The sequence below is a fragment of the Sceloporus undulatus genome, chromosome 4 (assembly GCF_019175285.1).
Source record: "Sceloporus undulatus isolate JIND9_A2432 ecotype Alabama chromosome 4, SceUnd_v1.1, whole genome shotgun sequence".
In the NCBI taxonomy this organism is placed as follows: domain Eukaryota; kingdom Metazoa; phylum Chordata; class Lepidosauria; order Squamata; family Phrynosomatidae; genus Sceloporus; species Sceloporus undulatus.
This window is the reverse complement of record NC_056525.1, coordinates 128,405,998-128,422,582: the sequence shown is the minus strand read 5'-3', so window position 1 is coordinate 128,422,582 and position 16,585 is coordinate 128,405,998. Positions and strand designations below refer to the sequence as shown.

Genomic DNA, 16,585 nt, shown 5'->3' with positions numbered 1-16,585 from the left:
GATAAAATGGATAACATATGGGTAGCATAATGTCAAAGCATTATTATTACAGATTTCAGTCTTTTTATTGTTTGTTGTAATTGTCCTAATGCACAGGAAATTCCTGAAAGGAGAAGAATCACTGTGTACAGATCTGTGATAACCAATACCTCGAAGGAAATGACTTGCTTCAGTGACTTCCCATTCCCAGAGGATTGCCCTAACTATCTACACCACTCTGTGCTCCTGAAGTACCTCGGGGCATACGCAGAACATTTCCAGCTTCTTGACTATATACACTTTAAGGTGAGGAGAATACAACTGGTAGATATTTTGTTATTTTTCAATAATTTTCTATGCTTTTCCATGGTTACATAAAGCCTCTTTCATGCTCATATAATGCACAGGATTGTGGTTTCCCTGCCAGTCTCTGTTTTCAATTAAAGCTGTTATATTACATTTGCATTATAAACTTAAACCACATTAGAACATTACAAATATAAGAAGAAATTTGCTGTATTAGACCAATTGTTCATCTAGTCCAACATCCTTTTTTCAAGCGTGGCCAAACCAGATGCCTCGGTAAAATTCACAAGTAGGGTATGCAGTCTGCAGCCCTCATTTGCAATCTGTCCTCAATATCTGACATTCAGAAACATTGTGCCTCTGAAAATGGAATTCCATTAATTTTCAAGTCTAATAACTGACTTGTCTCACTATGTGGATTTGTAAGCCCAGGAAGCTATAATTTTATGATTTGCCAGTGCCTTTCATGCATTATTTCACCACTGTGAAGTACTGAAGTAGTACAGTTTATCTGAAAGAGTGCAAACATCAATTGCAGATTTGAGGGCAGTAACGTTGAAGATTCGCTAATTAGAAGAATTCTAGAATCTTAGAGTTAGAAGGAATGAAAAGGATCATTTAGTCCAGACCAGCACAACTTGGCAGTAAATAGGGGCCAAAATTAAAATAGGCTGACCTTCTTTGGCCACAGATAGATTTAAATTAATAATTTATTTATTTTTATTATTATAATAGGAGCCCTGGTGGTGCAGTGTTAAATGCCTCTACTCAAAACCATAAGGTTCAATACTAGCCAGGGGTCAAGCTTGACTCAGGCTTGCATCCTTCCGAGGTTGCTAAAATGAGTACCCAGTTTGTTGGGGGCAATAAGCTTACAGTTGTAAATTGCTTAGAGACTGCTTAGTTCAGTATGAAGCTGCTATTGCTATTGCTAATAATTAATAAGAATTAATATTATTACTATTAATTCTATCCTCCTCCTCCAGCCAGTTCTTTCCCAAGAGAAATCAGAGCAACAAGGGAGCTTTGCAGGATGTGTTTACCCATCCTCCTCCCCCCTGCCTGGCTTTTTCCCATGGGCCACCTGAAACCCTTGGTCAGAGCGCAGGTGGCATGTGGGCCGTATGTTGTGCAGGTCTGATTTTTAGTCCAATCCTCTGCTATGCAGGAATACACAACTAGAGCATTCCTGAAAGATGTCCATTCAGTCTCCAAAATATCTCATTACTATATGCAAATATTCAAAAAAGAAAACACCAAATCCCAAACACTTCTGGTCCCAAGCATTTCAGATAAGGATAGTGTAATTTGAATCCATTGGAATCTCTGGAGCAGTAGAAAACAAGCTTCTTCCATCTTATACATGCCATCCATTCAGATATTTAAAGATAGCTACCATGTCACATCTCAATCTTCTCTTCTACAAGGTTGGTTTCAAGACCTAGATGCAGCTTTTTTTCCCAGACCTCTGGTCATTGTCTGGGGTCCCTATGCAAGTTCCCTATTCCATGACATTATTATGGCAGGAGAAATGTAATTGGATGTAGTTCCTATTGTAAGTTTCTGTTTTGATGTTATAAGCAGGTGCTGGGCCTACTTGTGAGAAAGAGGGAGAGCATGAGACACTAGCTGTGTTACTGCAAGTCTCCAAGGTAATTTGGCCAAAAAAAGAAACTGAAGACATAGAGGGGAATTATAATACTGAAACTGACCCTTCGAAATTTGTTCTGGCAAGAAATGGCTTTCTTTTCTGACTGCAATGAACTCTTTCTGGTTCATCCATGAAGCCTGGTTAATGAGATACAGTTAGATAGACATAGGGCATCACAGATTGCCAGAACTCAAGTACAGGACTCTACCTGGAGTAACCATGTCTTCAGAGAGAGAACCTGAACCTAAACTAAGCAGTGAGGGCACAGACACCAGGACCATGACTAAAGACTGCAAGAAGAGGGGTGGGAGTTGGATAACAGCAGTCTGGAAAGCTGATCTGAAGGCTGCCAGACAGGCACCTTCTTAAGCCGGTGACCCTACAGAGCAGAGAGCATGGGTGCTGGAAGCAGAGTCATGAAAGGCATATGGAGCATCGCCGCTAGGAAAAGTGATGTGTCAGGCCAAGCGGAACCTTCAGCCTATTCCGGAGAGGAGAGGCCAGCTGTGGAGAGAGGAAAGTGAAGTTCTCAAGTGTATGCACTCAGATGAGAAAGCTCAAGAGATGTAGACAAGAAATCCTGGCTTGAGTGGAGCAGCAAGAGAAATCAGCAACATTGGCTCTTGAGGGGTAAGCAGGGGCCTCTGATGAGGGTGTTAACATACCTTCTGGTTGGAAGAAGATAATTTTTTTTATTTATTTATTTATTTACTTATTTATTTATGGTATTTATACCCTGTCCTTCAGCCCTAAAGGCTATCAGAGTGGCTTACAATTATCATTTTTAATTAGACAAGGTATGCAGCTGGAAGGAGAAGCCAAGGAGTTGCTGGTTGACGAATACAATACTGAAGCAGCCAAATCAGAAGATTTAAGTACCTCTTGACCAGCCTCTGTGCCTGCTTTGAATATCCATTCCAGCAAAAGAAAGATGTATAAACACCCAGCAGTTGCATTACAGAGGTAAATTAGTAGCAAAGTATGTGGTGGAATTCCAACATCTGGCAGACTATATACCTGACTGGTCCAATATACCTAACTGGTTGGAAATCACAAAGAGCCAGCATTTTCAGGACTGCTTGGATCTCGACATCTGAGAATGGTCACTGACATAGGGAGCCCTGATACCCTGCTCAGATGGGTGCATATGGCTGCAGACATGGAAGCCATGTGGCTCAGTATGAAGTTTACTAAACAGCAGCAGTTATGAGGAATCAAGCCCAGAAGAGGCAGTAACTCTAACAGGACAATCAAGCTAAGTTAAGGCCCTGTGCCTATCGGTCTACAAAGTTTCCAGAGACAAAAAGGAACTAGCCCATTTGAGAAAAAGACATGCAAATGATCTAGCTAATTCTGGTGGCCTGGCAGTACTTGCAAAATGGAGCTTCTGTTCCATTTGAGGTGTGGAGTGACCATAAGAATTTGGAGGCATTAAAAACCCCATGCAAGCTAAGCCCCAAACAAATCAGATGGGTCACGTTATTTTATAAGTTTAACTTGCTTTGGGGGGGGGGGATCTTGGTTGACACTTTGTCCAGCTACAGCATGATAGCCAAAGAAAGGAGGTCATAGATTGGGGCGGGATATAGACCGCCGCTTTGCGGCGTTCCCCCGCAGGCACCATTTGCTCCGCGAGGGAGCTGTAGCAGCCAAATCACGTGGCTCCCACGCGGAGCAAAAAAGAAGCTCCATTTCGGAGCTTCTTTTTGCGGCGCCTTTATGATGTCGCGAGGCGCCGCTGGCGCATTCGCGACGTCATAGGCGCCGCGACACGTCTGGACGCTATGCGTCCAGTACGTAAACATGGCGGCCCCCATGTGGAAGGGGCGCCACCATGTTGTACGTATTCTATACGTACTAGGGTTAGGGGGTGCGGAAGCACCGCCCCTTCCTAACCCTAGTACGTATAGAAGACGTACTATATGGCGGTTTGTATCCCACCTGGATGTTTACTCCCCAACACATTTGGTTGGCAGTGGCTGCTCAAAGCCAAGCTAAAGCTCAGCCTCCAAATAAGCCCTGGTGGTGCAGTGGTTAAATGCCTTTACTGCAGCCATTCACAGCCACAAGGTTGTGAGTTCGATCCTGCTGAGCTCCAGGGTCAACTCAGCCTTGCATCCTTCTATAGGTCACTAAAATGAGTACCTAACTTGTTAGGGGAAATTATCTTACACATTGTAAACCGCTTAGAGAGTGCTTAAGTGCACTGATGAGCAGTATAAAAATGTACTTCCTATTGCTAAAGTTACTGTAGAGCACTGTGGTAATAGAGAGGATGAGTGGCTGAAAGACACAACAAATAGCTGGCATGAGGGATGGCATCCCCTACAAAAGGGACAGAATTTACTTTCCAGAGACATTAAGACAATGTATTTTAAAACAATGCCAAGATGCTATTGTGGCGGGTCATATGTAAAGGCATCACATTTAATCAAGCACCAGTTCTGGAGGCCTAAGTTAAGGCAAGATATAGAGGACTATATCAAGGGTTGTCCTGTTTGTACCACATCTAGACATGCTGGAGACTTTTACAAGCTTTGCCCATGCCATCATGGCCATGGTCAGAAATTAGCATGGACTTTATCTACCTGAAAGTCATTTTTAAAAATCTATGATTTGAGTAGTGAGAGATTTGTTTTCAAAACAAGCTCATTTAGTACCTTGTGTAATGATTCCTACCACTCCCCAGCTGGCTAAGATATTTATACAACATATGTATCATCTTCATGGTTTACTAGAGGCTTGTTTTCTGCTGCTCCAGAGAATGGGATCTGTAACAAAGGATGCAGACTATAAGGAAAAGAGATTCTACCTCAACATTAGGAAGAACTTCCTGACAGTAAGAGCTGTTTGAGCCACTCCCCCAACCCTCAGGAAGACCAGCCAGTCAGGCAGAAAGCTGAGCCAAGCCAGAAACAGCCCTTTCTCTTCCCAACTCCACCTGGGACCAAAGAAGGCAGCAGAGACAAGGCAGCAGTGGGAGGGCATGGCCATGAGTGGTAAGCTTTAAAAGCCATTCCCCCAGCCCTCAGGAAGACCAGCCAGCCAGCCAGCCAGCCAGTGAACTCAGCCAAACCAGAAGCCCAAGCCTAGAGCTATCCTTTCACCATTGGGACGCTGAGGGCTGCAGCAGTGAACAGCTGGGAGCAAGGGGTGTGGCAAGAGTGGCAGTGTTAAAAGGCCATTCCTCCATCCCCTCAGAAGAGCGGACGCCAGCCAAGCCGGAAGCCCAAGTTAGCTCTAGTGCCAAGTTAAGACTCAAACCAAGACTGTTTTTATCTCTTTTTATTTTTTCTTCCATCTCGTGGGCAAAGCTGACACTGAATAACGGGTGTGGACTAGATTAGATATTGTCTCACTGCCCTTTGGAAACATCTGGTGTAACAACATCCCACTCGAGATCAGTTTAACAAGTGCGGCTCGGGAGTTCATGGAAGCCATGAGAGCCATGGGTAACCATTGGTTACTGGGCCAACACATTCTGCAGGTCATACTCTCAATGCAGTCTTCAGTATGGAACAGGAATATCTGTGGGCAGAGGTAGTTAATACCTCTGCACTGTCATGGATGGAACATTTCCTGGTCAGGGCTGAACTAAGAGCCACTGTCTGTCTCCCCGCGGGTGGAGGACTATTAGAATAGTCTGCCTTCAAAGGCTAATGGAACCAATTGGATTCCAGAAAGCCCTAGAGGGTTTGTTGTTTGATAATGCTGGTGGTTCTGTCGAAGCTCTGGTGAACACATGCAACACCAATCTTGCCAGGGCTATTGACACAATCACTCCCAAGTGTCCTTTCCCACCTGCTTTGAATCAAAAGCCCTGGTACACCAGAGAGCTGAAGAATGTGAAGCGGGTTGGACAACGACTAGAACGCAAATGTCGCTCAACTGGACTCTTATCTGACAGAACTTGTCATAAGAAATTTCTTTATTCTTATAGAGAGGCAATAAAAGCAAAGTCTCGTCCGGCAGAACTGTTTAGGGTGGTGAGGGAACTGATGGTAATGCCATCTACCCAGAACCCTATACTTAACCCGACAACAGTCTGCTGTGATGCATTTAACAACTACTTTGTAGGTAAAATCTCTCAGATAAGAGCCCACCTGGACGCTAATGTTGGGGCAAAATTCTGGGAATTGTAATTTATTGTGACACCAGAGCTCTCTGGCTAAATATTTCACCAACCGTCAAATTACCAACCTAGAGAGCTTCAAGAAAGCTGTCAAGACGGATCTCTTCCGGCAGGCCTTCCCAGAATAGAACCCGGCCACGTAACACTCCCCCCACAGACATATATAAGCGAAGATTCTGCCCACCGTTATTTTATTATTGTATTATTGTTTTTAGATTTTATCATCTGTAATTTTAATGGATAGAATTGTTTAATCCTTTTTAAGGGGGGGAATTGTATATATTGTATTTTTTAAAGGTTGTACGCTGCTTCGATTGTGGTAACAAAAAGTGGGATATAAATTAAAGTTTTATTATTTATTATTTGACAGTGGAAGTGTGGTGAAGTCTCCTTCTTTGAACATCTTTAAACAGAGGCTGGATGGGCATCTGTTGATGGTGCTTTATGTGTTCCTGCATGGCGGGAGCTGAACTAGATGGCCCTTGTGGTCTCTTCCAGCTCTATAATTCTATGATTCTAAGTCTGGAGGCAGCAACTACAGTGGATCCCCCCGTATAAGGGGAATTCCACATATGCTCAAGCCCCATTCAAAATAATTGTGCCTGCGCTGCAGTGCAGTGCGCACACCATTACCCCTTCCGGGGGGGGGTCTCGAGTCTTCTCCCGGTGCAGTTTTCAGTGTATGCTGAAAGCCATGTAAGTCACGCCTGCCTATAACACAGGCTAGTTTAGGTATGATGTATAAAGAGCTAGTTTAGGTATGATGCTATTACCTTCTCCTCCTCCTCCCCCCAGATTTGGCAGGAAGGGGTTGTGTGCCTTCAAGTCCTTTCTGGTGACCCTAAGGCAACCCTATCACTGGGTTTCCTTGGTAACCTTCGTCAAGGTGGTGGTGGTTTGCTATTGCCATCTGAAACTGAGAGAGTGTGACCTGGGGGTGTGTGGGGGTGTTGTGTGCCTTCACGTCGTTACTGGCAACCCTATCATGGGGTTTTCTTGGCAAGTTTCATCAGAGTGGGTTTGCCATTTCTGTCCTCTGAGCATAAGAGAATGTGATTTGCCCAAGGTTATCCAGTAGGTTTCTGTTTCAAACCACTACACCATGCTGGCTCTTGTTGGCATATAGCAAAGTACGGTAACATCCAAAATCCACAAAATAGTGATATTCGGCCACTGGTGTTAGGTCTGTATCAGCACTGCAGAAATAATCCAGTTTGGTGCCTCTTTAACTACCAGGACTGAATGCTATGAAATCTTGGGATTTGTAGGTTGGTGAAATATTTAGCCAGAGAGCTCTGGTGTCACCATAAATTACAATTCCCAGAATTCCCTAGCATTGAGCCAGGGCAGTTAAAGCTTTCTCAGACAGGATTATTTCTGTAGGGTGTTTGGGGCCTTAGTCATGCTAAAAAGGCAGGATATTCAAGGAAAATGGAGAACCTGACCAAATAAAAGCTAAAAACACTACTAGAAATGTCAATTCACATTTCTTAGCCATGTTCAAATGGAGGACATTACAAAATAAGCACTAGAAAACACTTCTATAAATATTAATCCATGCTTCTTATCCATAGTTAAAATGGAGAGCGTTCAAGAAAAGCTCAGGACATGACAAAATAAAAGCTAAAAACATCCATATAAGGAGCTTATCCCATGAATAATAATAATAATAATAATAATAATAATAATACGTTTTATTTATAGACTGCTATTCCGCAATGATCATAGCAGTGTACAGTAAAAATTGAAATAGAATACAATACAAAATACACAGTGACAGTTAAAGGAGGGAGGGGCTTCGTCCTTCAGGCTGTCTGTCCCTGATGTTTCTGGGTCTGCCTGATCGCTCCCTCTGAGGCCAAGGTGACAGTTAAGGAGGGAGGGGCCTCTTCCTTCAGGCAGTCCCTGATGTTGCTGAGTCTGCCTGATCGCTCCCTCTGAGGCCAAGGTGACAATTAAGGAGGGAGAAGTCTCGTCCTTCAGGCAGTCCCTGATGTTGCTGGGTCTGCCTGATCGCTCCCTCTGAGGCCAAGGTGACAGTTGAGGAGGGAGGGGCCTCTTCCTTCAGGCAGTCCCTGATGTTGCGCGGTCTGCCTGATCGCTCCCTCTGAGGCCAAAATGACAGTTGAGGAGGGAGGGGCTTCTCCTTCAGGCAGTCCCTGATGTTGTGGTCTGCCTGATCGCTCCCTCTGAGGCCAAGATGACAGTTAGAGGGAGGAGCTTCTTCCTTCAGGCAGTCCCTGATGTTGCTGGGTCTGCCTGATCGCTCCCTCTGATGCCAAGAATGAACAGGCTTACCTCTTTCGTCTTTAATTCAGGATCCAGGATGCCCCTGGATGATATCATACTTAAATTGCCACCTATCCAACTGGGATGCTGTTGCCCGGATGCATCCTGGGTTGAAGCCTTGCTCAGCCAGCCAATTTTTGAAGTCAGAAGCTCCCAGACTAAAAAAAAGTTCTGGCTGAATGGCACTTTGACCCAGGATGCATCTTGGTGGTGGTATCCTAGCTAGATAGGTGATGATTTAGGTATGATAATGTCTGGGGTCATCCCAGATCCTGAATTCAAGCCGGAAGAGGTAAAACCAGCTTATTTGTTGTAAGCTCCTAAATTATAAGGTATGTTTTAAACTGTGAATTGTTTAATTGTTATTTTAGGGGTGGGGGAATATTGGGATTTGAGACAGTACTGTTTTAACTTGTAAGCCGCCCCAGTTGTCTCAGACAGAGGGATGAGATGTAAATAAAAATTTTATTTATATTTATTAAATGTAAATTCATGGTTTTTAGCCATGCTTAAAATGGGAACGTTCAAGAAAAGTGGAAGAAATGACAACATAAAAGCTAACAACAGTCAGAAACATCAATTCAGTTCATCAGGTTTATTTACATCTATGTTACATATTGTTGTTGTGTCTTCAAGTTTTCAAGATTTGTTCAGAGTGGATTTTTGTCATTCCCATAATTTGAGGCTGAGACTGTGTGACTTGTCCAAGGCCACCCAGTGGGTTTCATGGCTGAGCTGGGAATTGAACCCTGGTCTCCAGAATTGAGTCCAACACTCAAATAATTAAACCATGATGGTTCTCACTTTATTATCTTTCTGATGAATGATAAAATGGCTTTTTGGCTTACAATATCTTTATAGAGCTGAGCAAGACACAGACTTAAAATTGTACTTTACTAGCCACAAATCCTTGACTGAGTCTATGTTTAAATTATTACTTTCATTTGCCCATTATGCAGAAATTAAGAGAAAAAACCCTTTTAACATTTACATTGTGTCCTCAAGCAGCCAACTGCCTAACACAGTTCCTGTCCTTCTCCTGTCTCAGAAAGAAAAACACCCTGAGCTCTGGGTGCGAAGCTTATCTGCTGCTGCTGCTCCAAAAAAACCAGGAACTGTCCAGGAGGGATTTCAAAAAGTCCCCCATTGCTAGGGAAGGGGAGAGGGTGGAAATAATACAAAGGACAACCAATTGGCAAGAAAAAGGCCACAACTTTATTGAATACAGGAAACAAGTGGAAAGAGAGTTGACCTGAAAGCATGAGGTCTGGATCTGACGTCCACCAACCTGTGTTGGTTGATGAGCCAAATTGCCTGGTCACGGCCAGGCTTCAGGATAACAGAGGAGTAACTGGCTTAAAGTATGACCACCACTTAAGTAGCCGGTTATGCGCAAATGTACATCTTCACCCCATGTCACCGGGGAATGCTGAATCGATGTCACCTCCCCCCCACCGGTGACATCGCAACCCTCAGCACCACCGGGTCCCGATGGGACTCCCAATCCAGAGCTCTGCAGCACCGGAAACCACGCCCACCAAATCCAGGGCATATGCTACTGCCACAAAAGGCGAGGCCCCCCAAGGCCCACCTTCCGCCAACCCTCAACTGCCGAAAGCCATCAAATATGAATGCCTCTAAGACCCCCATCCCTGGGGTCCCAGCAAAGGTCCTTTTGGGGTCAGATGTATCCCGTGAAAGGCCTGGATTTCCATCTGCCCAATCGCTTAATGGCATCTACTGTGATCCTGCATTGAGCTGCAGCTGTTGCAGCCCAGATACGAAATGAATGGCTTCCAAAATCTTTTGTGGGGAGCCCTGCTTTGCTTAGGGCCATTCACAGCACCAGCATGAGCTGGAACCTAGTGATCGATGTGCTGTCTCCCACTTAGGGCAGGCTGAAAGGCAAATCCTGGGGCCCGAACTGGAACTGCTTGCTTTCCAGTCAGTTAAGCCAGTGTTTCTTTTCTAAGCACTCCTTAAGTGGTTTACAAAGCGTAAGCCAATTGTGGAGCCGGTGCAAAAATGGCGCTGGAAGCCGGCACAGTGCAGGCCTATGTAGGCCCGCCAACCAACAAACAGCCAGGAAGCCAGGGAGGACCTGCCCATCCCAGCCTCCTAGACAATCGGCAGGTGGTAGCTCCCGCACCACCTACCAATCTGGTCCACTTCCACCCTCACCGAAGAGCCTGGGAATTGGACTTTCCTGGCTTGGAAGTAGTCTGGGAAAGTAGCATGGCGCCTCCGCTCCCAGGCCTCCTGGAAGTTGAAGTCCACACACCACGTGGACTCCAAGTGCCGTGGTGGGGCCGCAACCCAACGGGGCCCCACAGCCTTGCCCAGCTGTTCCAGCTGCACAACCGCTGGACCACCAGGGAGAGCCGGCTGGGCTCCCCCCCACACACATACACAGCACCTGGACCAGCTCGATAAATCGGGTGGTCCCATTTTTCAGCATGGCTGGGATGCATGGATTTATATCTATATGGATGTCCTTAGCTCAGGGTGACCAGACTTGGTCCTCCTTTTCAGGATCTGTCCTCCATTTCAACCTCCTGTCCAGGAGAGATTCCAAAAGGTCCTCCATTCTGAGCAGGGCAGAGAAGGATTGATTTAATATTTCTATGAATAGCTTTTTTGTTTTCTTTTTGTTTTGAGCTTTTATTTAGTCAGATCCTCCATTTTTTCCTTGCTTGATTTCCCTTCCTGGATGTCCTGCCCAACCCCCAGAATTCCCACTCCCTGGAATTCCCCTAGCATCCAGTGACAGCCGGTGTAGGAATGCCACTGAGGTTGGGCACTTGGTCTCTTAAAAGGTTTGCCATCACTACCTTAGATCATGTGCTCAGGGAGAGCACATTGTCAAAAACAAACAAAAAACCCACACAAGTCGCCAAACAGGACAAGCAAATAATCAAGTTCACCCTAAAAACACAAATTCACTTTCTTCTCTCTCCTCAACACCTGAGTTCTAAAGGTTCATCTCAAAACACTATTATTGGACTTAGGAAAATGAGATATCACAACAGTAAAACAAATTGGGCTTTTAGTGACTACAGCTCACTTTTACAGATAACAACGTAAGAGTGTTTTGTCCTTTACTCATTCTGTGTTTACATGAATGTTGTGGGCTGGAAAGCTAAAAAGAACCGCACATTTCTAACATACACAATAAAGCTAATTCTTTTGGATTGTGTGTGCAAGTGTTTTTGAACCCAGTTGTAGCATTTGGGATATTTTCCTGAAAGTTTTCAGGACTAGGTTTAGGGAAGAAAAACTTCCACATGTTGTGGCAGCACTGAGTATGTGTGGGTTTTTAGGGGGCGGGGGGAACAAATAAAATCTAAAACAAATTATATCTTGGGGACTATTAAAATGGTGCTGTGCTGATGCATATTTTCTTCCCATTTTATGAAATAACATGGAAATTATCTTTGAGAGCACAAGAAGTAAATGGCCCATATGTCAGCAGCAGACCTGTGTGATAGTAGTAGCCACAACCATCTAGCACCATAGTGAGAAAAGAGAGCAGGGAACAGGGCAGAATCTGATCAATAAAGTTGTTCTTTTTTTGCTCCTGGTACAGACTGCTCTGCGGTTCTGTTTTTTGCTTCAGACCAGGGAGATTTGCTCCTCTGAAGCAAAAGCAGGCTTTTAAATAAAAACAGCTGAACTTTTCATTTACTTCTGGGTCCTCCTGTCTTATTTTCCTGAAATATCTCTTTGGCCTCTATACATTTTGTATGCGTATGTAAGGTGGTGGCAGTGATTGTATCACTCTGCTATAAATCCTTGTTGCTTTCACTCTCTCATTCACAGTCAAGCAAGGAAAGGGGCCAGCCTGCTGGAGGTCCTTTGCAGAGTCCATCAAAACCTGGAGGTTAAACCATGAACCCTTTCACACTATAGAATTATAACACAGTGTTTCCACTTTAACTACTATGTCAATATGCTATGGAATCCTGAGACCTGGAGTTTAATGAGGCACTAATTTTTTGGTTACAAAATAAAACTTCCTAAATTACAAATATTTGGATTCCATAGGATGTTACTGTGCCAGTTATAGTGCTATGATTCCTCTTTTATTTGTGTGATGTGAAAAACCTCCAGGCTAGGTAAAGCTGAAGGGACAGCAAAGTTTGTAAGCAATGGATTTCTCTTGATTTTGAGTGCTCTGATTTTGTTTTTGTTACTTGTTTAGACTTGTGAGGGGGTTGTTTTGTTTTGTTTTGTTTTTACAATCTCCATGTGCTTATTGTCTAAGGTTCAAATATGCCTACCAAAGCTCCCAAAATACAGCAAGTTGTCAAAAGATGACATCAGAAAGTGTAACTTATAATGATTTGAGGATTATTTATTCTTTTCTGGGGATTTTTACAAGACTACAGTATATAGCATCAGAAAACACCCAGATTTCACATCTACTGGACAGTGGGTAGTTCATACAGAGACTGGTGGGCAGCAGGCATCAGACATCTTCGACGCTGTTATGATTTGCAGTGGCCGTTATGCAGAGCCAAATCTACCACTAGATTCATTTCCGGGTAAGTCTCCCTGGTAAGTCAAGCACATAGGTAGTCAGAGTTCAGTAGAAGTTACTGTATAATGTTTATCTTAGGATAGGGTTGCCATATTTGGTTCCCACCAAACCGGGACAAAATAAATAAATAAATAAAATGCAGGGAGGCCCAGGCGAAAGCGCCGAGCGTTGCACTGCCTCCTGGGCCTCTGCCAGCCCTGGGGAGGCCCAGGAGGCAGTGCAATGCTTGGGGCTTCGGCCTGGGCCTCCGCCAGCCACGAGGAGGCCCAGGCCGAAGTGCCGAGCATGCCGATGCCTCCGAAGCCTTCCCAGGGCTGGTGGAGGCCGCGCAACGCTCCGCGCTTCGGCCTGGGCCTCCTCCAGCCACGGGAAGGCCCAGGCCAAAGCGCTGAGCCCAGCTCGGTGGCAAGGCCTTCTCAGAGTCGGAGGATGCTCCTCCACCTCTGGAGAAGGCCTTGCCTGTCCCAGGAACTGAGGGAGAGCAGGACGGGACCGTGACCGCCTCCCAGAAAGCAACATAGTCCCACCAGTTCCCAGGATTTGGCAAGCCTATCTTAGGATCAAACATGACTTATAGAATCAAAGCTGGAAGAGATCACAAGAGCTATCCAGTCAACCCCCCTGCTACACAAGAATAACAACCAAAGTACTCCCAATGACCAGCTTCTGTTTAATTCATGTGACCAAATGTCAATACAAAGCCTTATGTGGGTGTGAGTATTCATGACCATATAGGGAAATAAGAGACTAACCCGGTGTCCTAATCATACTAGCCAGCTGAATCCCTCATATTTTAAATTCTATACATCCTAGAGCTATCTGTGCAACAAATACTACATGTAGCTTGGCCCTTAAATTACTGATAGAAAAAAAAATGTATATTTTATTGTATCTGATTACAGTGGACCCTTGTTATACGCTGGGGTTTGGTTCCAAGATCTCGTGTGGATAACAAAATCTGTGGATGCTTAAGTCCCATTAAATATAATGACATAACAAAATGGTGTCCCTTATAAAAAAATAGAAAATCAAGGTTTGATATTTGAAAATTATACTTTTTTTGAACATTCTCAAACCGTGGATGCTTGAATCCGTGTATAAGAAATCCGTGTATAAGAAGGGCTGACTATACTACTAGAGCTTACCCCACCAAGATGCAAAGTGAAGTACTGACACAATATTTTATAGTACTGTGTTTATTATGTTTTACAACATAATAAATGTTGTTAAGGACAGTAGAGACAGATAGCTATAACTGAGAAAATCTCCCCTGCTTTCAAAAATAACTATGATCAGCACATTTGCTACTTAGAATTAATTAGTGGCAAGGCAAGAGTCTTGAACTGGCTCCAACTACCACTGGCACCCTGACCATACTGTCACCATGGCCACTCCCATTTACAGCTTGTGTAGATTTGCTTGTGCAAGAGTTCTTTGGGTTCAGTTCAAAGGTCTATTCCATCAAATACTTCTTCCGTTAGGCAATAGCCAGCTTGTTGTTGTGCACCTTCAAGTAGTTTCCAATTTATGGCAACCCTAAGGCTGCCACAGGGTTTTCTTGGCCAGATTTGTTCAGAAGGACTTTGGCTTCCTCTGAGGCTGAGGGAGTGTGACTTGTCATCCAGTGAGTTCAGTTTTCATAGCTGAGTGTGGATCTGAACCCTGGTCTCCAGAGTTCTAGTCCAGCACTCAAACCACTACAACATGCTGGCTACAGAGCTACTTCTGAAAAAATCACAAGCATAGTTGCAACTGTCCCAGTTTGGTATGGGCAGCCATGGTTAATCCTCTGGTGTTCCATTTTCTCTCTCCTCCTTCCTCTTTCCCCCTTCCCCCTTCCCCCTTCAGTAGCTGCAAACTGAGTTCAAAGTGCAAAAGTAGTGTACATTCAATTAACTCAGCAGGGGGGGAGGGGCAGAGAAGAGAGTGCAGAGTTTTGCCCTTCTCAGCTTGCTCAGGAAATAACACACTGCTGCAGTGTCTTTGGAACAGAACAATCTGTTCTTTGTGTGTCCAATTGTTTCTTGAAGTAAACACAGCTTGTAAAAAGCAAGGGAAGGAGACAGCCTTGCCAGTTAAGAGGAATGAGGATGGAAATCCCACCCTTGGTTGTGAGGAAATGGCAGTCTCTGCTGTGGACTTCCTCTTCTTCCTCACCTCTCATTGTCGGGTTTATACAGTTTGTGTGGGTAAAGCCCACACAAGGGGCTGTCCTTGAGGTTCCCTTTGAATCGCAGTACTCCCAAAAATGTGCACTAGGTGCTCTCTCAAACTTTCTTTCTCTACGGATTCCCTTCCACTTATAATTCCCCTAAAATATGACCAATATTGCAGAGAAACATTCCTGATTTGATTTTTTGGGAGATATATTTTAATGTCTAATTTATTTTGAGAGAGATGTTTTTTTCTCCTCACACACACATGTAAGTGTTCCATTTTCATTAACAATGCAATCATACATCTACTCAGAACATTGGGAATAAATCTTGTATTTTAAGGATGAAAATTACATATATTTTATACTCCCATTTCAGCAGAATGGGCCATCCTGGTGTTTTTCTCTTAGTTCTTTTGTCATAATAACATAAGACTCCAACTGAGATACTCCGTTGGCACAGTACTAGCTATGGGTAATATTAAGCCAGAGGTAGGAACATTCAGCCCACCACATATTCAGCCCACCCGGCTGGTCACTGGCGCGCCCAGGACCAGCCATATAACACCGGTTTTAAAAGATCTCCATTGGCTGCCCATTCGCTTCCGAGCTCAATATAAGGTGTTGGTAATTACCTATAAAGCCCTAAATGGCTTGGGCCCAGGATACCTAAAGGACCACCTCTCCCCGTACATTCCGCCTCGCACCCTCAGAACATCTGGGCAGCAGCTACTGAAGGTGCCTGGGGCCAGGTTAGTCTCCACGACTCGGAAGACGTTTTCCACAGCTGCCCCAGCCCTTTGGAATGCGCTGCCCACAGAGCTCCGCTCGTCTACTACCCTGGCCCAATTTAGGAAGGACCTTAAAACCTTCCTATTCCAACAGGCATTCCCCGAATAAATATCCTGTGGGCCTCCCTCCTTTTCCGTGGCCGAGAGGTTGGGCTATGGGGCTTTTTACTTGTTGGTTTGATTTATTTATGTAATTATGTGTTTTATTATGTATGTATTTTAACCTGCTGTGAGCCGCCCTGATCGTAGGAAGGGCGGCATATAAATAAAAATTTTATTTTTTATTTATTTATTATTTATATTACTGAACTGCAACTCCCATGATGCTGGATTTGGCTGTTGGAAGTGCTTCACATCCCTCATTCTTGTACTTGTCTAGTAAGAAATATTTTATTGAACAAGTGTATATAAGACAGCCTTTTTCCCCTCAGGAATTGAGAACTTCAAAGGTCGCTATTTACATAGTTGGGAATACAGAGATCAAAAAGAGTTTGAAGGGAAAAATGTCCTTGTAATTGGTGCTGGAAATACTGGAGGGGACATCGCTTCAGAGGTCTGCCGCACAGCTGCTAAGGTAAATAATTTGCTGCTAAACTGGTTTGTATGGGGTTTGCCACAAAGTATTAACAACACAGTGGTCTATATGCATTATTGTGTCGTTCTTAGAACAATCCTGTAAGCTTCATCATACCTATTATTCTTTGCATTGCCAGGTTATCAAAATAGCAATAAAAGACAATCA

General features: G+C 44.2%; 1 protein-coding gene across 3 annotated transcripts in view; it reads left to right on the top strand.

The window, feature by feature from the left end:
* The window catches only part of FMO4 (flavin containing dimethylaniline monoxygenase 4), a 55,414-nt gene that overhangs the window by 11,548 nt on the left and 27,281 nt on the right, over positions 1-16,585 (top strand). For all 3 annotated transcript variants that reach the window (XR_006103786.1, XM_042466072.1, XM_042466071.1), the window contains exons 2-4: positions 97-285; positions 12,739-12,901; positions 16,275-16,417. Coding sequence is in view for 2 of the 3 variants with exons in the window: in XM_042466072.1 (XP_042322006.1) it covers positions 97-285; positions 12,739-12,901; positions 16,275-16,417 (495 nt within the window). In the remaining variant the exon portion in view is untranslated. The remainder of the gene's footprint in view (positions 1-96; positions 286-12,738; positions 12,902-16,274; positions 16,418-16,585) is intronic.